General features: G+C 32.0%; 1 protein-coding gene across 1 annotated transcript; it reads left to right on the top strand.

Moving 5' to 3' along the window:
• Positions 1-7,987: 7,987 nt before the first annotated feature.
• Positions 7,988-16,164, top strand: LOC113850728 (TMV resistance protein N-like; the record flags this gene model as incomplete). Its single annotated transcript, XM_027481280.1, has 6 exons — positions 7,988-8,012; positions 8,975-9,455; positions 10,016-11,120; positions 12,064-12,336; positions 12,430-13,200; positions 15,544-16,164. Coding segments are annotated over 6 exons (3,276 nt in total), but the record flags the coding sequence as incomplete, so codon positions are not given.
• Positions 16,165-26,921: the final 10,757 nt, after the last annotated feature.

The raw sequence follows: 26,921 nt of genomic DNA, 5'->3' as shown, positions 1-26,921 counted from the left end.
ATAAGGTGGCTTGAACTTGAGCCATAGATCAAGCCAACATCAGCAGTACCTTTTAGGTATTTGAATATTCTCTTGCTTGCTTGCCAATGCTGCTTTTGTGGTTGGTTTAGGTACTTACTAACCACACTGACAGCATATGCTAGGCCAGTTCTTGTGCATACCATTGCATACATGAGACTACCTACAGCACTTGCATAGGGTACCTTAGACATGTAGTCCAAGTCCTTTTATGTTTAAGCCTTTGTAATTGATGAGAGTCATTCTTTTGTTAACAAGGGAGTTTGAGTGGCTTTGCATTTTCCATTCCAAACTAGATAAAATCTTTTGAATGTAATCCTTTTGTGATAAGAAGAGCTTCTTTTGAGATCTGTCCATGTATATTTCCATCCCTAGGATATTCTTAGCAGCTCTAAGATCCTTCATATCAAACTCTCCACTTAATAGGATCTTCATATTTTGTATGTTTGACATATTTCTTGCTGCTATGAGCATGTCATCTACATAAAGTAGGAGATATATGATAGAACTATCCTCCACCTTGTTATTGTAAACATAATAGTCATGGGAACCTTGACTAGTGATGAAATTATCAAACCTCTTGTACCACTGCCTTGGTGATTGTTTCAGCCCATATAATGACCTCTATAGTTGACAGACATAATCCTCTTTACCTTGAACTACAAAACCTTCAAGTTGCTTCATTAGAATATCTTCATCTAGCTTTCTATGGAGAAAAGCAGTTTTAATATCTAATTGCTCAAGTTCTAGGTTTTGACTTTCTACTAAAGTAAGTTGAACTCTGATGGATGTATGCCTCACAACTGGTGAGAAGATTTCATTTTAGTCTACTCCCTCCTTCTGACTGAATTCCTTTGCAAATAATCTGGCGTTGTACCTTATTCTCTCAGTTTATGTTATACCAAGCTTCTTCTTGAATATCCATTTACAACCCTACCACATGTCTTGCTCTTGGCAGCTTGATGAGCTTCCAAGTTTGATTCTTCTACAGTGGTTCTATTTTTTCTTTCATTGCTAGGATCCACTTATTAGAATTTATGTGATTGATTGCTTCTGTTCACTTGAGTCTATTTCTTCAGCTGTAATCAAAGCATAAGCAACCCATGTTTTAAAAGCCATATTTCTCAAGAGGTTTCCTTTTTATTTTGTGGTCTTTGATATGCTTCAAATTTAACGTTTTCTTGACCACTTGTATCATTTTGATGTGAACCATTAGTATTGATATCTTCATATTTTCCTTCACTTTGAGATAATTCAGATGCTTTGTCTGACATTGCATTGTCTGATTAGAAGTTTTGCTATATTTTCCTGAAATAGAAATCTCCAATCTCAGGTGAAACAAGTGTGACTCATCAAAGATAACATCTCTGCTAAGAATGACTTTCCTAATCCAAGTTTCTTAACTTGAAAATCCTTAAATACCTCTTAATTCGCAATATTTTCGCTACAACGAGACCTTCTCTCGCTACAGTAAAAAGACCAGACAAAATTGCACTTTGCTGTCTATCATCCTTGCTACAGCAAGAGAGCATCAGAATGCCTGATTTTGGACGCTAATTTCTCGCTACAGCAAAAAATCCTACAACTTAAACATCTAAAACTCTCCTAATGTTAAGCAACATGCATTAACATCTCATACCAAATACAAAACTAATAAATAATAAAAATAGGGGTGTTACATAACATGCGAGAGAGAGAGCTATGATAGAGAAGAGAGAGAGAGAGAAAGGTTCACACAGAGATTTATGTTTGGTTCACCCTCTGAATTTTGGGCTACATCTATGGGAGGAGCAGATCACTAACTTATTATTAGAGTAATATGTGTATTATTACAGCATAAGCGAAAACCATATATATAGGAGGAAAGGCATGCATATGGGTAATTAACAAAACAAATTAGTAATTATAATATAGACACTGAGTGGTCCTAAGGCATCTTTCAATAGTTAATAAATCTATAGGATAAAACAAGGCAAAGGATTAGGTGAACCAAACTAATCTTTCTCTTCCAATCGTTATTAAATTAACAAGTTCATAGGTGCTATAAGTTTTCTTTAATTAATGTCTTGCATAATCATTAAGGATATTAATTTAGAGAAAAGAATATTAATATTGCATAATCATTGAATATTAATAGTATTTGTATGAATGATTGATGATCACAAGGAAATCAAATTTAGAGTTAAACAGAAAAATAACAAATGATTGAATGAAAAAATTCATATGCCCTAGATTCCTCTCTTATAAGTTCAACCAAGATGTATGTTGTGTTATTTGCTTTTATTCATAATTAATTTTATAATTAAATTCTGGTTCTTACTTAATTTCACATCTTTTAGGCTCAAACAATTGAATTAAGAAATTCTTAATAATTAGAAATTATCTTTGTGGGACGATATCTCGAGAACTTATTTTAGAACCATTTATTACTTCTCGACGAGTACACTTACATTCCGAACACTCTTAGAAACATTAATTCATTCCAATAGAATCTCTATTTGTGGACCTTATTGTTTCAAGGACATTAATTTTGTTTTATTTTTGTTACGTTTTGAGCTTTCTGTAATTATTAAGAAGATGAATTTTAATTTTAATTTTGATATTATAAGAACATGGAATTTGAGGTTGAGTTATAGATTAATTCTAACATATTATTATATTTTGGAATAAAAAAATATTTAGAGAAAACATAACCAAAAATTTTCGCAAAATTTTTATATTACTATTTAAACAAGTTTATTGACTCACATATTAATTTTTAAATATACTTGCAAAGTTAAGTAATATTTTTAATTAACTTTAATTTCAACAATAGTTATATGCTCAGTTTTAGTTGTGACAAAAAAGCACCAAGTGGGAGTGAACCCATATTCATCCTTTTCTTCCTCCATTTTTATAATATATATATATATATATATATATATATATAATAAAAAACTAAGCGTCCCTATTAGCATTGGCCACGTCTTCCTTCCTCTTTGATTACACTTTTTTTAGGATTGTTGTTTTAGTTTTAGTTTTACATGAGAAATTGATTTTACTTTAGTATTTTATGTTTCCTTTAGATAGATTAAGAGGATAATTAACAATATACACATTTCTTTTATGTTTAAATTTAAAGTGAGTTTTATTATTGTGCTAGTTGCCAAGATATAAGAGTTAGAGTTTTAATGTAGTCAATATAATCAAAGATAATGCAATGCTTGGATAAACACTAAGATGGACACTTATTCTGCATGAAGTGAGATGTAGAAAAATTCATATGTGTGTTATGTTTATGTGTTTATGTTATGTTGTGTTGTTCATTACAATTTAATTTTATTTTTTTGCATCATTTCTACATTTAATCCTTCAACATTAATTCTCAAAATTGTAAATACCTTATAGATAATTCTTACTAGTATAATTTACATTTGTATTTTCTTTATAAACTTTATCAAATATTTAAAGATATATTATTGACTAATTGGTCAAATCTTCATGAGAACGATAACTTTCTATATTCATTAAAATGATTAGTATACTTGTCATAGTTGTTTATATTTATCAAACAAATAATTCAAAAGTAATCACGTTAAAAAGTAAAAGTCTTAATACAAAATTACATCCTTACCCTCTAGCATAACAATAAAATCTAAGGATAAATCTATAGTTATGTTGTCAAGATAGACACGAAGCCATAGCCCCTTCAGCCCCAATTAATTATTATTCAATCTAGTGGCAACACCACATGTTTCACAATCTTGCTCCATTTCCTCTCTCTTTCTCTCATTCTTCTAGGTAATTTTATTGCTTTTATTTATCTTTTTGAGATTTTGAAAAAGCTTTTATATCTCATTTATTTTTCTCTTTAACATAAATAATTTTGGAAGAAATTTTAGAGTTAGGGATAATTCTATAAAGATAAAAATATGTTATTTATTGGAGAGAAAATTTTTATTTGAGTTCATAAGGTACGCTTACAACTCTACAATATAAAAATTAGTTATTAGCATTTTAATTTATTAGAAGGCATATTTTTAAATTTTGAGTATAAAAATAGATCCAAATAATTTCCTAAAGCTTTGTTGCATTATGTCCAAATTCATTGTTCACTAGCTCTCTTGCAGTTCTAAAATAATTTTAGGAAGCGATGAAGTAGTTTTTCATTGTTGTGAGGTGATAGTGATCATAATGACATATTTTTATTATTATTATTTCCAATATTTGTCATGTATTATTGCCTAAAATTATATGCTTGGGAAAGCAAGTCATTTATTGACATTATTTTATTTTTTTATGTTAAAGGAAAAATTTTTTATTAAATTTTGCATATGCACACTTTATTAGAGTACAAGTGTTGAAATGATAATTTTATTAATGGCGTAAATTTGTGAACTTTTGATCATGACCAAAGCTTTTGAAAAAATAGTTGAATAAATTTCTTTTAAAATAATGTGTTATAAGTAAATTCTATATTTGTGAACTACTCGTCTGTTATTTGTTTCTTTTTCTTTTTTTTTTTTGTTACTTGTAGTTATTATGAATTCATTGAGTCTGTTTTGTAGCACTCTTTTTTTTAAAATTTTTTGTTTGTTATAGATTATGGTTAAATTGTGTTTTAATTTAAAAATCTTTGAATGATGTTTGTTGTAGGGGTCTCGCTTAAGTAAGATATGTCTCACTCAAATGATACTAAGTGTTCTAGACTAGATGATTTCAAAGCACTCTTGCTCAAACAAGATGAACCTTGCTCAAGTGAGATAGGATAAAGTTGTCCCAACTGTCCTTTTGCCTAGGCAGGATGGGCTTACTTAGGCAAGGAATCGCAAGAAAAATGAATAGCTCTCTAGACCCTTTCTCACTAAGGCGAGAATATAACAAAACAAAAAGTGTAGAAAACCACTGTCTATTGTTTTTGTCCAGGTGAAATGGTATCTTGCTCTAGCAAGAATTAGTTCGCTCAAGCCAGAGAGCGCGAATTTGAAGGGTATTTAAGGAATTTCAACCCAGAAAACTTACATTGCAATCCAAGTTACCTTTTCTCTCATTTCTCTCTGGACTCTTACTTTCTTTCCTAAAAAACTTTGTTTATTCCTTGAATCCGAACTTGGACGTTCAATCTGATCGACTCTAAGAAGAGCTTTATTCTTTGAATGATATTCTCTACAAATCTTCTTTCAAATCTTCATTTTAAGATAAGGAGAGCTCTATCTCATCATTAAAACATAGTTAATATTTTGGGCTTATGAGAGTAATGTTGTGTATTCTTTGTTTTGTTTGAAAAAGTATATTCGAATGATATTATATAGTTGTGAAAAGTTGATGATATATGTTTGGTTGGTTTTAGATGATTGTATCATATTTCACAATATGTGTTACATGGACTTATTCTGGAAGTACTTACTAAGCACGATCTTGTTTATTTGAATAATGAGAATGAGATGAAAGGAAGTGTATGATGGGTATAATTGATGAAAGGAATTAGTGTAAATAGTTACAAAGATACACTGGAAGTATAGAGTTTGGAGAAGATTAGGTAATCTAGGCGAAACGTAAAGTGGTGAACAACATTCGCGTACTTGCACACACTCTTTTTGAAAATGAATGCGTTACATGGCATCACACTCATTTCCTACAATGACTATTTACCTATATGTGTAAGACCTCATGAAGTGCTGGAGGCATCGAATATCTGTGATCACAGTGCATGGAAAGTGTGTATTCGAGGGAGAGAATTATATGGAATTGTGTTTGAGTATGTATGCATTTGTGAAAACTATTAATGTACTTGTTATATGTTTGATGTTGTGATGTGTAACAATTTATTAGTCCATGCTCATCATTACTAAACATTTGAGAGAACAAGGATGTCTGAATCTCAAAGAGTATTTAGACTAATAAATTGTCTTGTGAATTATAGGTTAAATTATGTATTTATAGAATACCAGTGATTGTGTTATTTTAAATTTATTGTAGACTATGATAATGGATCGAGTAATATTTCTACCCTAAAAATAACATTAGATTACAGTGTTCCTTTTGATTATTTTGTAAATAATAGGATCTGTCACACCTTTAGTATCCATATTTATAGAGGGATAGTCAAAACCTCAGCAATTATGAATTATGTTTATACATTCCTTGATCATGACTACGTTAGAAAACCAACTCGGTTCACCTTAGACTAGGAGACTGACATTGAGATGGTGGCCAATATTGATAATCTTAGCGAGACTGAAGACTTGATTTTAGAGGATCTAACTAAGATATAGGGTTGGCACGATGATGAGGACATGGATTGGGCCTTTAGCATTTTAGATGTGGATAAAAACTGCTCTTAAAACTTAGTTTATTTTGAAATTGTAATTATATATTCTAAGTTCTAATGCATCTTATTAATAGTGTAACACTTTAAATTTAATTTTAATTAAATAATAATTTCGCAAATCGGATAACCAAATTTTTCATAAAAGATTTGGAAATAAGTGAAGGGTTACAAATTAATATCAAATAACTGCTACAAGACTAGTTCAATTACAACAATTTCAAAATAAAATTTAAGTCCTATAGCAGTCCATCCGTCCCTTCACTGAATCCGGTGCTAATTGTCTTGGTTACTTGAAAAATGAATGTAAGGGTGAGTACTCTACACTACCCAAAAACACACAATCCATGTAGAGTCTCACCTCCAGAACATTTCCAATACATTAAAACAAACACAATCACAAGTAGCATTTCACATTCATAAGTACAATACATAAACCCATGCATATGCACGCCAGCCACTCACTGTGGCACTGTGATCACAAATTTACACCATGAATGGTTGCCGGTTACCCCCACCTCACGAATACCACGTGGGCAGTCACTGGTCGCTCAGCAAAGATAGTGGTCAGAGGTCTAGTTAGGAAGAGAGTGTGTGACCCGTGGTGCACCCGTTCCGCAGTCGGTGTCACCACCACTCCCTCTTTCTCAAGGTATTTCTACCGTCCTTATCTCTCACATCCCCAGTGTATCGCTGAACCATTCACAGCACATTATAACGGCGCTAACATGCTCATTCACACATATTTTATTCACGCACGCAATATTCATGCTTGCATACGACACACAACCTATATTCAATTCACAGTACTCGGCACATAGCCCACATTTTATCCACAATATATGGCACATGACCTTCATTTATTCACAATATCATTAAGTCACCAATCATTGGCATTCTATCACACACAATTTTCTCCACGGGGCCTAACTATTCTAGCACACATCACATTGCACACCAATTTCCATCAAACACACGATTTCTACTCCCTATCTCAACCACATTGCATTAATTAACAAAACACACAAGAATTACAACACATTTGAGATAGGTAGAGCCCCTTACCTTAGACCGAAGACCCACACACTAAATCTACCAAGAAATGCTCTCTCACACGGATTGCGGCCTAAACACATGGAAGAATTCCATGAGAATCCAAGGAAACCACAAAAACAGATAATGGGGTTGAAAAATGGAAATCATAATCATTAAAACTCACCTCCAAACGTTTCTCACATGGATTCAACCTTCAATCAAGCTCCCGAACGGCTTTGGAGGCAATTAATCGGTAGAATAGGGCTTTGGGTATGAGAGGATCCAAGAGATTTCGAAGGGAGAGGGAGAAATAATCCTCCCCGAACCCTAACCCCCTTTAAATCCTTTTCTGGTCACAATACGCCCTCTCGCTGCAGCAAAAATCTCAGACGAAATTGCACGTTGGTTTCTGCAGAATCTCGCTACAGCGAGATCCTCTCGCTACAACGATACTGCACCCAGAAATGCACCCCAAACTGTCGCTCTCTCGTTACAGCGAGACGTCTCTCGCTACAGCGAGAAGGTGACAGTTTCAGTCCTTTCTCCCAGGGCCCTCTCGCTACAGTGAGAATAGTCCAGAATTACACTTTGCACTTAGGCACTTAGCCTATTTTCAGCCTATCCAGTCATGCATACACATATATATACACATATCCACAACACATATGCAAAAATACTCACATACATATATATTTAGATTTATATAAATACAATAATTAATATTATAAAAATTTGGGGCGTTACAAATAGTATGTAAATATTAAATAAAATTCAATACATATATATTTCTCTATTGTTTTAGTGTAAATTTAATTATTAAGGTATAATTTATCTTTCATTATTTTAATATCTTGATATATTTTTATGCATGGACTTATTTATAAGAAAATTTTAATATTATCATATTTTCATACTTAATTTATGAAAAATTAATTCTTATTATTTTATTTTGTCAAAAATTATGATATAATTCTGATGTGATTCACCCTATTTATTTACTATTTGCATATCCTTAGATAATGAGATTGTTCTTGCTATTCTCAACTTTTTGTGGTTATTAAGAAGTTAAATGTTTTAGTTTTGATATTATAAGAATTTGAAATTTGATTTGATAGGTTGTTGTTGAGTTATAAAATAATTCTGAAAAATTATTATATTTTAAAATAATAAAAATACAACAAAAAATTATAATAAATTTTTTGTATTACTATTTAAAAAAGTTTATTTTCTCGGGTATTAGTTTTTAAATATACTTGCAAAATTAAGTGATAATTTGAAGTTAACTTAGCTCAGCACAGGTCACATGCCCAAGGGTTGAGACAAAAAGGCGCGTTCTACAATGGATAGTCTCACACCTTGGCCCTGTTAAGCATAAATAACACCAAGTGGGACACTGTTCTCACATAAACATATAAAGTTATGCGTTCTTTTTTTTACTCCTTTTTCACGCGCTTGTACTTTTAGCTATAAAAAATGCAGATGATTGCTTCCACCAATGCTTGTCGAGGCCAAGGAAGTTTTAAGAGCGAAGACATTTCACATCAGTTAGGAACAGCGAAGCTGAATAAGTTTTAAGAGCGACAACGTTGACTCCAATTCCTTTCATCTAATTACCAATGTCATCCTCCCATCATGAGTGGATCTACGAGGTCTTCATCAACTTCAGAGGGGAAGATGTTCGTAACAACTTCGTTCCTCATCTCTATGCTGGCCTTTCAAATGCAGGAATCCACACTTTCATTGATTACAAGCTTCACAAGGGAACAGAGTTAGGCCCAGAACTAATGCGAGCCATAGAAGGCTCTCGGATAGCATTGGTTGTCTTCTCCAGAACCTATGCCAAATCTAGGTGGTGTCTTAATGAGCTGGTGAAGATCATGGAGTGCCACACAAATTATGGCCAGGTTGTTGAACCTATATTTTACGATGTTGATCCTTCTGATGTGCGTAATCAGAAGGGTGCTTTTGGAAAATCTTTGGAAGAACTTGTACGAAATACATACTCCGGGATAGAGATGTTAGATGCGTGGGGCAAGTGGAAGAGAGCACTCTCTGAAGCTGCAGATTTGGTAGGTTGGGATATCAGGAATTGCAGGTAAACTTATGTGATGCTGTACTATAGATGCATTTTTTGTACTGTAATTTTTTAATTAGAATTGAAGTGTTATTTTGTATCAAAACATATTTTAAGGTAAAACTCTAATTTTCAATTAATAATTAAGGCAAACAAATATTTATAAGGGTGCATTTAAGTTTTGCCCAAAATAATACTCGATTTCTTTTATTTTACATCTTCACTTTTAAAAAAAATCTTCTATTAATATCCATTCAACCTTGATTACTATCTTTCACTTATGCTTTTATACATATATCTAATTCTTAAATATTTTTTATGTATTTATTATAATTTAACTAGAGAGAATCAATAATAGTGAAAGTCATACTAATGGTTAAGAATAATTTTAATATAAATAAGGATAATTATTACATTAATCTTTTAATTTATGTGCTATATCTGTTAAAGTGGACAGATAACATGAAATAGAGAGGATTATGGTTGTTTTATTTGAGAGTGAAACTTACGAGTTAATTTGATCTAATAATTTTTGCAATTAATTTATGCTCATTGTTTCTTTTTTATAATTATTATTGAAGGAATGAAGATGAACAAGTGAGAGATATCTTAAAGGATGTTTCGGAAAAATTGGGCCATACATTTTTGTCTGTTGCTAAATTTCCAGTTGGATTACAGTCCCGTAAGGAAGAAGTGATTGAGTTTATTGAAAATCAATTAACGGAAGGTTGTGTAGTGGGGATCTGGGGAATGGGAGGATTGGGTAAAACAACGACAGCAAAAGCCATCTATAATCAAATTTATCGCAGATTCATGAACAGAAGTTTCATTGAAAATATTAGAGAAAATTGCAAAACGGCTGACAAAGGGTATGCTTATTTACAAGGAAAACTTCTTTCAGATGTCCTAAAAACAAAGGTGGAGATACATAACGTTGCAATGGGGATAACTATGATCGAGGAAAGACTTTGTGGGAGTAGAACACTCATTGTACTTGATGATGTGGATGATTTTGATCAATTAAATTTCCTATGTGGAAACCTTGAATGGATAGGTTCAGGAAGTGTATTAATCGTTACAACCAGAAATATAAGAATGCTTGATTTCCTTAAAGCTAACCGTGTCTTTGAAATGAAGGAAATGGACGAAAATGAGTCCCTTGAGCTTTTTAGTTGGCATGCATTTAGGGAAGCAAAACCAACAAAAGAATTCACCGAGCTATCGATAAATATGGTTTCTTACTGTGGAGGACTACCACTGGCTCTTGAAGTTCTTGGATCTCATTTATTTAAAAGGAAAGAGGAACAGTGGAACAGAGTACTGTCAAAACTGAAAGAACGTACTCCCCAAAAGAAAGTTCAAGATATATTAAGAATAAGCTATGATGGTTTACAGAGTTACATGGAAAGGGAAATATTTCTTGACATATGTTGTTTCTTTATTGGTAAAGAAAGAACCTATGTTACAAAGATACTAAATGGCTGTGGACTACATGCTGATGATGGAATAGCAACCTTGATAGAAATGAGTCTCATCAAGGTTGAAAATGAAAACAAGCTTGCAATCCATGATCTGCTACGTGACATGGGAATAGAAATTATCCGTCAAAGTTCACCAAAGGAACCTGAGAAACGCAGTCGATTATGCATTCTGGAGGATGTCGTTGATGTGTTGACAGAACATAATGTAAGAACTTTCTGTTCACACCTTGCTTTTAATGTTATTTTGTAAAATCAGTGAGCCTTAACAATTAATAATTTGTTTGAAAGAAAATAATGATTAAGTGATATTTTAATTAATGTAACAGATAAAAGGAATATTAAGAACTTAGATAATACTTTTTTTTTTAATAAAATTTAGAATACCATTTTTTTAATTCTTATACAAAGAGAGAATACCTTTACTATAAGGAAGTGTTCAAAATGGTTGCTGTTTAAGGAAAAATAGTAAAGAGATTTTGAATGATCAACGAAACCATATATATTAGAACTTTCATCAATTCAAACAACGGTGCTATTAGTTTATATATATTTCATCTCTTCACAGATGTATTGACAAAGAAGTGAGTAAGAAGATATTGTTATAAAATATGAAAAGTTGATTTAACATATTTAAAACTTTAAGTCAATTTGTGTGTGTAGATATTCATTGTCTAGTATGATCATAAGCTCCTTCATATTTTTTAATGAATTACTTCAAATGCATTTGAATATGTATAATGTGAAAAATACAAGTTCGTTAAATTTCTGTTGGTTTTCAAATATACTTATTTTACAATAGGTTAAGAATCTTTTTAAACAATATTACTTAAATTTGACATTTCATTAGTTCAATTGCGTTAATATAATAATTTGTTATATTTATATTTCCAATTAATATTATTTCCCTATATTATGTCTACAAATAGTATGTTGCTTGAAGATATAAGAATTTTTAAGCTAACTTATTGACAACTCAACCTAAGTGTTGAGTTAGATAAATAAAATATGAATAACGAATCTAAATGAGCAGCATCGATGTATGTTTTGGCTACTGCTTTTTTGTATTGCTTATTTGTTTTTTTTCAATGAGAAACCAGCAAAGGTTCACTTTATATTTTTTTAATATTTTTACTCTCTTTATTCTGTAGGGAACAAAAGAAATTGAGGGATTGGCTTTGAAGTTGCAAACAAGTACAATTTGCTTCAACACCAAAGCATTTGAGAATATGAAGAGATTAAGACTTTTGCAACTTGATCATGTACAACTTTATGGAGATTATAAGTATCTTAACAAAAAGTTAAGATGGGTCTGTTGGCAAGGATTTCCTTCAGAATACATACCAATCGATCTTTATCAGGGAAATGCAGTTGCAATTGACTTAAAACGCAATAATCTTAAACTTGTATGGAAGGAGCCCCAGGTATATATTATATTACATAACATTATATGGTTGCATTAATTTCTTCCTCCATTTCTTTCTCTAATTTTTCTTTTCAAAACAATTTTCTTGTAGTTGCTGGAAAGGCTAAAATTTCTCAATCTTAGTCATTCCAATAATTTGAAAAGCACCCCTGACTTTTCGAAGTTACCAAGTCTTGAAAAGCTCATTCTCAAAGACTGTCCAAATTTGTGCATGGTACACCAGTCCATTGGAGATCTCCGCAATCTTGTTCTCTTAAATTTGAAAGATTGTATACGACTCAACAATCTCCCAAAAAGTATCTATAAGTTGCAATCTATAAAAACTCTCATCATTTCTGGTTGTTCAAAGATTGACAGGCTAGAAGAAGAGATAGTGCAAATGGGATCCTTGACAACTCTATATGCAGACAATACAGCTATTAAACAAGTGCCCTCTTTGATAGTAAAATCAAAAAGCATTGGATACATATCCATATGTGGATACAAAGGATTATCACGTAATGTGTTTCCTTCTATCATTTGGTCTTGGATGTCACCTACAATTAATCCCCTATCTCAAATCCATCCACTTTGGGCTATGTCATCATCGTTAGTTTCCATGGATGTGCAAGCAAGCAATTTGAATGGTCTAGCTCCAACGCTTTGCATCCCGTCAAAACTTCGAAGTGTTTTGGTTCAATGTGATATGGAAATTCAGCTATCTAAAGAATTAAGAACAATTATGAATGACATATATGGTGCAAATTTTATTGAAGGAGTAGCATCTACATCACAAATCCCAGAGCATTCATTGAGGTGTAATTTGATTGCAATGGGAAGCTGCGGAGAGGTCTTCAATATCCTCAAGAAGAGCACACTAAAGGTTCTTTTTCGATGTCTCTATGTTCTTACCTTTACCATTCATTTTTTCTGTTAATATAAGGGAACATGAAATAATCTAGTTGAAAATATTGAAAGGAAAGTTAAATGCTTTCCCTTATCCTATTTCAACATTCAGTAAGGCATCTTGTCAGGCTCATACACTACACTAGGAAATTTATTTCCAAATTGTTCTTGTTAAGCTTTGCTTGACATTTGTTGTATTCCCATTGATTATCAAATTACAATTGAACCAACAAGAGACTGCTTCGAGCGATACATGTTTGATTTCCTTCGAGTATGATCTCAAGTTCAGACTTTGTTCTTAAAAAAACTCCAATATAAGGAGAGTTAACTCCACTAGGTTGTGAATGTCCTTGGTTCAAGGAGGATTGTTTCTTATGAAGAAGCCATATATAATGTGAGGTCGACTACATGATAAGAAAATGCTATTACCATGTTAAAAACTAAATTCTCATAAAGTATTATTTATTATTCGATATGTTTTAATAATGTCTTCTAAAATTCTTCCTTGTTTTTTCTTGCCCTTTCTATACAGACTAAATGTCATGTTATTCACTCTCCTTCCTGTCACTTCTACTGCATTTTGTGTACGTGACCAAATTATTTTGAACAATTTTTCTATCATCTTTTTTACTATAAATATTTGAATATTCTTGCTATACATTAATTTATTATCCTATCATTTTGTATGTCATCACTCATTCATCTTAACATTTTTATTTATGTTACAACACTTTATTTTATTTTATTTTATTTTATTTTTAGAATCTAACATTGACTACCATATAAAATAGTTGGTTGTATAATAGTATGATAAATTTTTCTTTCATCTTGATAAATACTTTACAATCATAATAACTCTTGATACATTTCTTCATTTTTACCACTTTACTTGTATTTTATAAGTAATATTTTTATTAATTTTTTATCATTTTGTAAAATCAATTTCAAATACTTAAACATGGAAATTTGTAGTATAATATCATCTCAAATTTTAATTTCTAATGCATGGTTCTTATCTTATCCTTTTGGTAAAATTGTAATGCATATATTCTATTTTACTTTTACTTAATCAAAAAGTCTTGGATTTTAAACTCTCTCTCCATAACTCAAGTTTAAAATTAATATTTTTTTTTATTCTTCACCCAACACTATGTTAAGAGTATACATTAAAGAATAATCTTTTGTATATCACTCATAAGTATAAGCACATCTAAGACTAGATTAAATATGTAAGGGCACAATGCAAAGCCTTATTGTAAATCTATCTCTATAGAAAAGTTCTTAGATATGTCTCTAGGAGTTCTCACATGTGTAGTTACTCTCTCGTACATGTCTTGTATAACTCAAACATATATTACACATGCTTATTTCCTTTCTAAAACCTTCCACAATATCTCTCTTGGTCTCAATCACTTACATTTTTCAAGTCAATAAAAATCATATGCAAATCTTTTCTTTTTGTACTAGTACTTTTCTATCAACATTCATATAAGGTATATAACTTTCGTTATAAACCTTCTTAGCATAAAACCAAATTTATTATCTGCAATATTAGTTTCTTCTCTTAGTCGATATTTAATTACCTTTTTTCACAACTTCGTAGCATGACTCAAAAGTTTTATCTCTATTCGTATAATCCTAGATATCACTCACGTTCTTGTATACAAGGACCCAAGTTTTCTTTCTCTATTCATCTAACATTATTCTTAGATCTTAAAATATTCCATTAAAGAAAATAGTAAGTCACCCACTATACATTTCTAAACTTTAATAGGAATACTATTAAGGTTGACTATTTTATCATTATCCGTTCTCTTAAGATCTTATTTTACTTTTCTAACTCAAATTTAATTGATAATGTCAAATTTAGATTATTTATTCTAATTTCTAATCCTTTTATATTTTTATTTAGTTTATAGTTAAAATATTTATAAAAATATCATCAGGAGTGATCTATGTGAATTATGTTTTAATAAGTTTTACGTTAACTGCTAAAGGCTGCACACAACCCTTCATCTTTACCAGATCTTGCGACCGACTATAAGACCATAGGTGGAGTTTTATGAAAAATCTATATCATCTAGAGAAGAAAAGATACAAATGAAATATAATCTGAAAAACCTGCTGTGTGACGAAAGGAGAAATGCATCCTAATGTTCTGCTGTTGATGGATAAGCCAAAGAACTGTTAACTAAATTTGTTTCAATTTATTACTATGACCATATTTTCGGTATACAATCTACCATTGTTATCTTAAAAATGCCCATTTTGGAATTTGAAATGACAATACAATGTCTAAGTTTTTCTATTCATGTTACAGGGATTGACAACTACCGAATCTTTGGATGCTTTTCTCCCTGGTGACAACTATCCTTATTGGTCGACCCATACGAGGGAAGGACATTCAGTGCCTTTCAGAGTGCCTGGGGGTAGTAATTGTTGCATGAAAGGAATTACTTTGTGTGTTGTTTATTCATCACCCCCGGAAATCACAGCAGATGAAAGCCTTGTTTGTGTCTTGATGGTTAATTACTCTAAGCAGACTATCCAGGTCTGCAAGCGAGACACAATAACTTCCTTTAATAATGAAGATTGGCAGGGTTTAACATCAAATCTAGGACCTGGTGACAATGTGGAAATTTTTGCAGTTTTTAGACCTGGTTTGACTGTTATGAAGACTGCCATCTATCTAATATATGATCAACCAATTGCTGTGAAAATAGAGCCATCAAGTACAGTGATCTTGCAACGATCACCTAATGGGAGAATGGAGCTATCAACTAATGTGACAATGGATCCATCACCTGAAGTGAATGAGCAGCCATCACCTCACATGGAAAATTCATCCTCGAAGCCAAAGAAAAAAATCCACACAAGACTAAGAAAGAGAATGGGAAAATGTTTATGCTTGAATAGAGATGTTATTCATGAATCAGAATAAAGGTTTCAACAAATTTTTTATTCAGCATGCCATTGTCATAATGTAGGATTTTGTTGTTTTTCTCGTTTTACAATATTTTCTGGGAAGGAGGGAACAGGGCTATGTTGTATTTTGACAATGGAGAATTCACGTGGCTATTGTTTACTTTAAGGTTAAATTAAAAATTTCTTACACTTTTCAATTTCCTCCCTACATGAGGAAGGTTAAGCAAATTTTATCAATAATTCATTTTTCATTATCTTGACAAAGCAAGGTGTCATGCCATACAGTTGCTAGGAAATATTTTATAGAATACAATATTCTTACTTTGAGCACAACTTTAAAATAACTTCTTTATCAGTATTGGGTAATGTTCAAGGGGAAAAGTAGGCATTTGGTAAGTAAAATGTCTTCATTGGTTAATTATATTTTACCATCTTGTGATTACAATTAGTGAACTGTGGATCTTTGTTTAGTACCGTAAATTTAGAATGGGATCGTCAATGCGCGCTTGGGAAGATGTAGTTTATTGAATGATGTACAATAATCTTCTACCAATGCCTAACTCTTGCTTTAGTATCTGACTGATAGTCTGAGGAAAAATCTCCTTTTTTTCTTTCTTTTTTTGGTCGAAGGAACTCTCCCCTTTGAGAAGGTCAAAATCACTAATATTTATTACGGCTTGATATTTTTGCCTTCACTCTTGCAATAAACTGGTATCAACGTCGACACTCATTGCACACGGATAAAGAAAAACTGTTTCAACTTTAAAAATAACAGAAACGAGAGCAAACATATAATAACAGATTCAAAATTATAACTAGGAATTGTCTATTGGTTCTATTTCCGATTTATAACTAGAAAGTTTTTCTGGTCTTTTACTAATCTGAGGCTAAAATTCTAGAAATTAGAAATGCCAAAATAAAAATAAAGCTTGATATTATTAGAAATGTTTAAACAATATCATATTGCAAAGCAGAAACATAAATGACGTCTGTGAATGTGAAAAATATATTGAGTTAGTATTAATTATTAGTCGATTTAAATGAAAATTTGAGAATTGTTATTTTATTAATGATTATTATATTAATGAACATTAAAAAGTACGAAATAATCTCTTATAAAATGAATAATTTTTATGTGGTTGAGGAACATATGATTCTCGTCACTCATGTGATAACACACTACATCGTAAGATAAAAGAGTTGTTCATATCATTTTAAAGAGCAGTTTGTTTCACTTTAAAGTGTGATTTGAACTACTCTCATAAAAGGCACTATGCAAATTCGCTTCCTTATAATTTAGTACAGGACGTACTAATGCTAGCAGAGGGGTGCTGCATTTTATTTCCCCCCATTCTTTTAATATTTTTTGTAATTATTCTTCATAATTTGACATGATTTATCTAAGTTACACTGTTAATATTTTGCACAATAAAATTTAAGAGAAATTTAACTATTTAAAAAAATAAAATATTAATTCAAATGATAAAATAAGTTAAAATTCTTTAAATAAAATGGTAGAATTACAGTTTATCACAATTAAAATTGAGAAGATTAGAATGCACATCAATTCAAATATAGGAACCAAAAGAGTATTTATGTTTTTAAAAAATTAAAGGTAATATGTTAATATAATTTTTAATAATATAAATAAAGGAATATTTCAAATGAGAGGTGAAAGATATTAATAACAATCATTAGATCAAATAAAAAGCTTAAATTTTGATGTTGCTAATCCGCTATCCTCTTTTTTCTTTTTCTTATGCTTAATGTTTCCCACCTTTCATAATAACAAATTTCTTTCTTATGATAAATTGGGTGAATAATAAGAATTTAACAAACCCAGTATCTCACATCCCCTGAAAAGAACAAATGGATTTGAGTGAACAGAGAAATAAATACAATAAAATTAAATGAAAGATAAATAATTTCAAAATTTTCAGAAATTTTCTCTATTTTTATTTTTAAGTAAAAGAGTCTAACCAATACTAATTGGACTTATCAGTACAAAGAATTATTTTGAAAAAAATAATTTTGACGAGTATTAAGTATAAGTACACCGAGGCCCATTAAATATTAAGTATGAGTATGTTTGATGAAATGTAATATTTACGCAAAGATCATTTTTTATTATTGGGTATAATTTATTGAAAACTATCAAAATATAAAAATATATATATTAATTTAAGAGTGTGAAAAAATACGATCTATATAATTTTGTAATTTTTAATAAATTATAACCAATAATAATAGGAGATGTGTTAAAGTGAATGTAGCAGGGGAATGTGAAGCCAAATCTATTTTGAGAAATCACAATCTCTTAGGGTATGTTTCTGAGAGAGTTTTTGGAGGGGAAGGGAGGGGAGAACTTATTTTTATATTTTAAATAAATATATTTAAAATTAATAATTTTTAAAAATAAAAGATATAAATTAATATAACAACAAAAATTTAATGTATTAATAATATATTTGTCATTCTAAATAATATATAATTCTTTTAGTATAAAATTTAAAAATAAGCCCTCCTCTCCCTTCCCCTCCAAAATCCCTCTCCCAAACATATCCTTAGCAAATGAATAACTACTTCTTTTCCATCATCACTATGAAGACAAGTTGTGTTTGTAACTAGATTCCTTCCCAAAGCTACTAATCTCCATGATTCTGTTTTTGGTGCATACCAAGGTTATTCCTTAGCCAGTTATTTGCTACTAAACCACTTCATTAGTGTTTATTATTTGGTGTTGTAACACTTTATAACTATAGTTGCTTTAACAATCTCTTTAAATTTGCTTTTGATAAAACAATTTATGAACACTTGATCCAATTATCTTTGAATCTAATTGTAACACCCTCATTTTGTAATTTATTATTATTGCAAATTATGTTAGTTATTTGAGCATGTTATTTGAAATTAGAAGTGTTTAATTGATATGAATTGTAGGATATCTCACTGTAGCGAAAATGAGGCAGTGAAAATGAAACTTCTAGAGCCCTCTCGCTATAGCTAGAATCTCTCGCTGTAGCAAGGAGCTCTCAATGTAGCTAGAATGACAGATAGCAAAGGAAGAAAATTTTTGATTTTTTCGCTGTAGCAAGAACTATTCGTTGTAGCGAGAAAATCACAAGTTTGAAAGATATTTAAAGAACTCTCGCGCCTAAAAACTTCATTTTCAACCAAATCACCTATCCCTCTCCATCCTCTTCGTTCTCTCCCTCTCCCTTCCCCTTCTCAGAGAAAATCTTCAATAACTCTGGATCTCTCTTGGATCTGAGCTTAAACATCTATTTCACTCGAATATAAGTAAGTTTCTGAAGTTCATCCTTTGAATCTTGTTCCTATTTCTCTTTTCTCTCTTTTATAATAGAAATTTACCTTATGATGTTAGGAAGAGCTCTAGTCCTTGAGTAGTATTTTTGGTCGAGACGTGAAGTTTCTCCCTAGAGAATACGAAGAACTTGGTTCTTGAGATCCATTTCCAAGTAAGGGGAGTTACTCCTGAACCCTATGTTCTACCTAAATATGTTTATTAATCATTAGAGAAGAGGGTTATCTTATTTTAAAAAGTAAATCCATAAAGTTTTCTTGAACTATATAAGTTTGAAATGGATTTTTGGTATAAAAGGTTTTTTATCTATTTAAAATCACTTGAGATGAAGTTTATCTTAAATAGTCATAAGTAAGAATGAGTTAAATAGTTTTATAAGTACATTACTATATTCTTTATATATGTGTTAAATGGTGAAAAAGTGGAATATGATGAACTTTATGCTAGAAAATTCTATTAAGACTGAGAGCATGTGACCTTCGGCAGTATATTCTGAATTGCACGATTTGGGCTGAGTTTGAGGGTGTTCGACCCTCGGCATATTGTATGGAATTATGTGATAATATGTTACTATTTTGTAAACATGTGCTTAAATGACCGAACATGATAAATGTATTGGACCTGTAATGATATGTGTCTGCCTTGTGATTATATGTGTAATTGAAAATAATGAATGAGATCAAGTATGTGAATTGGAGATTTTATATGTTATCAAAAGAAAAGAGAATTATGTGATATGATAAAGTGATGAATATGTGTAAAGAAAGGAATAAGGAATACTAGTGCGTGTGTCAAATACAATGATTGGTGCGCTTATGATATATGTGTTGTAATACACTGACAGGTAAGATTATAACACATTTGTTGTAGTACATCGATTAGTGTGTTTGCAACATATGTGTTAGAGTAGTATAACTTGATGTGCCACTGTTGAGATACTGTATGGATAGTTCAAGGATATACTGGGGGTATGGGGTCTGAAGTTGAATATGAAAATATGGTGAAAATGAGAGTAGTAAATGTGGTTCACTGATGTGTACACGATGTAAAAGTGAGATGCATTTACAGGCCTCACACTTATTTCTTAGCCGAGCTCTTAACTATACCTTTGCTTGGAAGACTATGAATGCACATGTTGTATCCGTGTGTGTTTTGACTTACCATTGACTATCTATGCTGCGTAAATCCTTCATAATTAAGAAAAGTACGTTGGCAGCAAGTTAGGGCTCCGAGAGTACCTAGAGTACCGTTAATTGATGAGATGTTCATATTTGATATGAATATAGTGGTGGTGTGTAAAAATCTGATCACTGGGCAAGTGTACCCGTTGTCGAAGTAATATTATTAAAATTAAAATTAAAGTACCAAGTGTCGTATCCACAGGGACTGTTATTAAGAAACTTTTCCTTAATTGCGTAATTGTTAATAAATATGAAAAATAAACCTTGTTGATGAAATTGCTAAAAGTAAAAGAATAATAAATTAAAAGGAACAGATATTCTAGTGAATATAAATTATAGAAAATTATGAATATAGGTATTCAATGTAAAAAGGCAAGTATCTAGACTGTAAATCCCCCTAAGTGTCCAAATAACTGAAATTCTTCTTCAACTACTTAGTTCCAAACCCTTATCGCTGCAGGAAATTCCAAATTAAATCAATACCTTTCTCAAGGATAATGATTCCTAACCCTCAGTTGATTAATCAGAATCTCTTCCTTAATTAATACCCCTAGGTTGCATTAAGTTCATTATGAATTCCATAATTAGGGTTAATCCTAATACAGAAAACTCACGTCTTTCTATCTCTAGAAATACATTCAAGTCTTTTTAATTGAGCAATGTTAATTTCATGCAGGAATTTTACTCAAATTCAAACAAGAAAACAAGATAGAGAAAATTGATACTACTCAATTAAACCCAAGAGTAAAGAACATGAAATAGCATTAGAAGAATTCCAGAAAATTTAGTCAATTAGGATTCATTACGTTTTGATACTCAAAGGAAAATTAGAACCTAAACATCTTCAAATTAAAATTACAAAAGAGATGAAATAAAATGCTTAATCCCATCCTCTTGCCGTCTCTGAGTCTTTCGTCTCCAAAAACCTCCTCCTCCTCCGTCTCTGAGTTCAGTTCTCCTTTTATAGAAATTATCCTAGGGTTAATTTTCTCGCAAAAGTTAAATTTCTGACGCGCGTAAAAGTACACGCCCAAGTACACGGCCATGTACTTGGCTGTGTACATCTCTGTTTTCTAATAGACGCCTTTCAAAGCTTTCCATAAAAGTACACGCTCATGTACACGGCCATGTATCTGGCAGTGTACATCTCTGGTCTTGATGATACACTTCAATTGACGCGACCAGTAAGATACACGCTCATATACACGGGCATGTACTTGCCCGTGTATATCTCTGGTTTCTTTTTCTTCAATTCTTGACATCTTTAAGGCTTTCACTTCTTGATCTTTTTTCCTGAAATATGAATAAAATAAAATTAATAATAGTAAATTTTCTCAATGAATAGCTTAAAACTCTCAATTATCATTCATGAATTACAATGTAGAATCAAGTATAGAAAGCATTTATCAAGTGGTATGAAGATATGGATTGGATAATGATAATTGGTTAAATATGGAGTAATATTCACGGATAACTTTCATTTGATTGAAATTGAATGATTAAGTAAAGTGGCATGAATTTAGACATTGAATTTAAATGGGTTAATTAAATAAGAAATGAAATACGTATCAGTAAATACAATAATGAAAGATGTATATGAATGATTTTGTTTGGTTAAATTTGTTAAGTATGAAATATTGCTGCTCGGTTACATGTTGTATTAGAAAATATTTTTGTATTATTATTTATTATTCTATAAAATAAGAATTTTAGTGGGGCAAGGGATGCTCATCCTTATAAACTTTTTCAGGTAACAAAGCGATAAAAAGGGGATTGATCCATTTTAGGATCATACTCACAAGGGATGTTAGGAAAGAGACTGCTCTATTAGGACCAGTTATTTTGAAGAATATAATTATATTAATTAAGTTTTTAATGAGAGTTTGAAGTATTTTAATAAATCTATTGTAAATAACAATTCAAAATACGTGTGATGAATCCACATTTTACTAAATTTTTATACATCATTTATTACTTTTTATAGAAAAGAATAGACTTAGATAGTGTAAATAAGATAAATATTCCAATTAGGCTAAGTAATATAGGTTTCTTAGTTTTTGGTTAATTTACATTGATTTAGATAGTTTATTTTATATGTTTTGATCATTTGAATAATGTGGCAGGAATCTCCAAGCTTATTTTGAAGAATTATTAGATTTTGAGGAATTTGAGGTTAAAGTAATTACTTTCAAGATTAATAGTGACCACTACAGCAAGCTACTTTCAGCAAAGGGACCAAAGTGATCACTTTCAAAGCTAAAAGTGACGACTACAGCAGCCCAGAATCTACTAAGCCTGCACGTGGCTACTATGAAAGTTCATAGTAGTCACTCCAGAGTGTGCAGAATTGAAGGTGCTGCGCGTAGCTATTATAAAAGTTCATAGTAGTCACTCCATAGTATACAATTAGGGCAGGAGAGCTTTTACACTTTTCGTACCTTTTTCAGAGCTTAGGACAACCTTGGGTGACAGCCAAGAGTCCAACCTAGGGTTTTGTTTCTCATTTCTCTTGCTTTTACATTAATGCCAATGAGTTTTCTGCATTTTCAAACTATATTTTTTACCCTCATTTCCATGGAGGGCTAAATTTTGTGTAATCCTTAGTGAGTTCACATGGATTATTGAGTTCCTTGATTTTAATGATAATATAACTCCTTTCTTTTCATGAATTACTTCTTCCTTTCCTCTTGAATTGAATTAATGGTGAATGAGGGGGACATTGCTTAATTAACTCTAATTCGTTTTAAGGAGATTCTAAATTAGGGATTGCTTAATCCTAGGTTTAATTCTAAGGTTGCGTAATATTGGGATGAGGGATTAGAGCCTAACAAATTGTGTAATTTTGTTAGGACCATAAGGTTGATTTTCGCTTGTTAAATTAACCTAATTCATGGGAGAGGGGATGAGTGTTAAATCTTGAGTAGAATGAGGATAGAATCTATGTGGATGAACTAAGGATTGTTACTTTATATTGTTTGAATTAATTAAACTTGTTTGCTTGCTGCTCTTTATATTGATTTGAAACCACAAAACCCCTCCCATTTTAATTGCTTGTTCAATTAATGCCTTCAACATGTTTAATGAAGATTAATAGCCAATGTTCACGGAGACAATCTAGGTTAACCCTAGTACTACATTAATTTGTTTAAATTTTGATGAGGATTTGTGACAAATCTTTTAAATACAACAAGAAAACGCTCGTCAACGTGTCTAATATTTAATAATTAATTGTTAATATAGAAATATTTAATAATTAAATGTTAAACACAACAAGAAAACGCTCATCAAATTGGCATCGTTGCCGGGGAACATTGGTGTTGATTTTTCATAAACATGTTATTTGCTCTATTTTCATTTTCGTTTCCTGCATGTTTTGTGAATTCTCTTTGAACTTTTGTATTGTGAATACTTTAGTATAGTTGTAGTTTCATAGGTAAGTAGAGATATCTTGCATTTAGGTACAACCAATTGTTGTTTTCTGCATTTTGTGAATTCTGATTTCTGCACTTTAGTTTGCTGCATTGCATTTCGTTTGCTGCACAATTGCCCTGTTTCTGCTGCAGAATTCTGCAGGATTTAATCAATAGGATTGCACAATTGTTGTTTTGTTTTCACTGCACATTGTATTTAATTTTTCTGCATAATAGTTTCCTGCATAATCTGCACTTTAGTTACCTCATTCATTCAATTTCTTTTCAATTTCCATAGCTAATTCCTAATGAATGACCAGATCAAATTTGGGAGATTTATATCCTCTGGATACTGAAATTGATAGGACATCCCTTAGGAATCTTAGGAACCTTAGGACAAATAGACAAAACTCTGCACATACTGAGGAATCATCTTCTCTATCTTCTATATATTCTTCTTGCATTCTTTAAATTCTGAACCTTTAGAAACGGCAGAAAATAACCTGACAATTAAGGAGCTTGCCGCACCGGACGTGACTTACCAAACTTTGTGTATCTAATACTCGGATGTGGATGCCCTTTTTGTTCTTAAAACTGGCCTAATCCATCTTTCGCTTAAATTTTATGGTCTTGCAGGTGAAGATCCACATAAACACCTCAAAGAATTCCATATTGTTTGCTCTACAATGAGACCACAAGGTGTGCCTGAAGAGCATATGAAATTGAAGGCTTTTTCATTCTCTCTTATGGATTTGGCTAAAGATTGGCTGTATTATCTTCCACCTGACTTTATTACAAGTTGGGACACCCTCAAGAGATTGTTCCTGGAAAAATTTTTCCCTGCCTCAATGGTTGCCTCAATAAGAAAGGAAATATGTGGTATTAGGCAGCTAGAGAGGGAAAGTTTGTATGAATATTGGGAGCGTTTCAAGAGACTATGTGTTAGCTGCCTCCATCAACAGATAAGTGACCAGCTGCTAATCCAATACTTCTATGAAGGGTTACACCCAATGGATAGGAGCATGATCAACGCAACTAGTAGGGGAGCCCTAGTTGATAAGACTTCTGCAGCTGCTAGAAACCTCATTGAGAATATGACAACTAAATCTCAACAGTTTGCTACAAGGAAAAATTTCATCATGTCCAGGAGTATCAATGAAATTCAAACTTCAGATTCACACAAGCTGGAGCATAAGCTAGATAAGTTGACTTCTATGGTAAAACAGTTGGCATCTATCCAAAAGAATTTTGCTGCATATACACCTCCACATCCATCCATTCCAGCCATGCTTTGTGGGATCTGTTCATCTACGGATCACTTCACTGATAGTTGCCCCACATTGCAAAAACTGAATCTTCAGAAGGTAATCCTCAAGCTTATGCTGCTAATATTTTTGCTAATAAATTTTCTTTTCAGTAGCCGCAGCAACAACAAAGCTGAGATTTATCTTCTAATAGATATAATCCCGGTTGGAGGAACCATCCTAACTTAGCTCTAACCAACCAACCAACAACCATTTCTAGCCGCATCAAGCTGGACAAAACAAGCCATATCCAGTCCAGCAACATCACCATCCATCATCTTCATCTCAGCAGCACCATAAAGTATCCTCTTCATTGGCTCCTGCACCTCAAAAGAGTGAGTCATCCTTGGAAGACCTTGTGAAGCAACTCACTATGAGTAATCTCAATTTCCAGCAAAAGAGTCAGGCCTTCCAGCAACAGACTCAAGTAAGTATCAAGACCTTGGAGAATCAAATGGGTCAACTTGCTTCATTCCTGAATTAACTTTAATCTCAAGATTCAGGTAATCTCCTTGCACAAACTGTAACAAACCCAAAGAATGTGAGTGCCATTACCTTAAGATCTGGTAAGGTGATGCAAGAGCCGGAGATGCCTAAGGAGAAGAATCCTAGTTGCACTCTAGCTGCGGAAGATCAAGGAGGAGAGATTAAGAGCCAAGAGCAGCATGCACCTACGCCTACACCATGTCAACCAAGAGTGGTAGACAAAGAAGAGAGGTCCATTCTTATTCCTTTCCCTCAAAGAACGGCTCAGCCCAGCAAGAAGCAAGAAGAGGTTAACAAAGAAATTCTGGATACCTTCAGAAAGGTTGAAGTCAATATCCCCTTGTTAGATGCTGTCAAGCAAATCCCAAAGTACACCAAATTTCTTAAGGACTTGTGCACTCATAGAAGGCGGCTAAAGGGTAATGAAAGAGTGAACATGGGGAGGAATGTATCAACCCTTTTTGAGAGGCAGAAAACTTCTATACCTGAGAAATGCAAAGATCCAGGGACATTTACTATTCCCTACATTAAAGGCAATAATAGGATAGATAATACCATGCTTGATTTAGGTACATCTATTAATGTTATGCCTTTATCTATCTTCACATTTTTGTCTCTTGGACCATTGCAGCCTACAGGTGTCATCATCCAGCTAGCAAATAGGAGCACCACTAATCTAGCCGGCCTTGTGGAGGATGTTCTAGTGAGAGTGAATGACTTGATCTTTCCTGCTGAGTTCTACATCTTGGACATGTAAAAAGAAGAGCCAATAAAAAGAGCTCCACCTATCATTTTGGAGAGGCCATTCTTGAAGACAGCCAGGATCAAGATTAATGTGCATGCTGGGACTCTCACTATGGAGTTTAGAGAGAGTGTGGTTCGCTTCAATATACTGGATGCTATGAAGCATTCACCTGAGGAGCATTCAATTTTTCACATTGATGTTTTTGATAGCTTGATAGATGATAATTTTGTTGAATTTTTAGGAGACTTTTTCTTTGATTTTTCTGATTGTGTACATACCATAGATACTAAAATTTATGAATATTGTACTAATTCATCTTTGT

Source organism: Abrus precatorius, unplaced genomic scaffold (genome assembly GCF_003935025.1).
Source record: "Abrus precatorius isolate BTA unplaced genomic scaffold, Abrus_2018 Scaffold9, whole genome shotgun sequence".
Classification (NCBI taxonomy): Eukaryota; Viridiplantae; Streptophyta; class Magnoliopsida; order Fabales; family Fabaceae; genus Abrus; species Abrus precatorius.
Note: the sequence above shows the minus strand (reverse complement) of the source record. Positions and strands in the feature narration are given on the sequence as shown.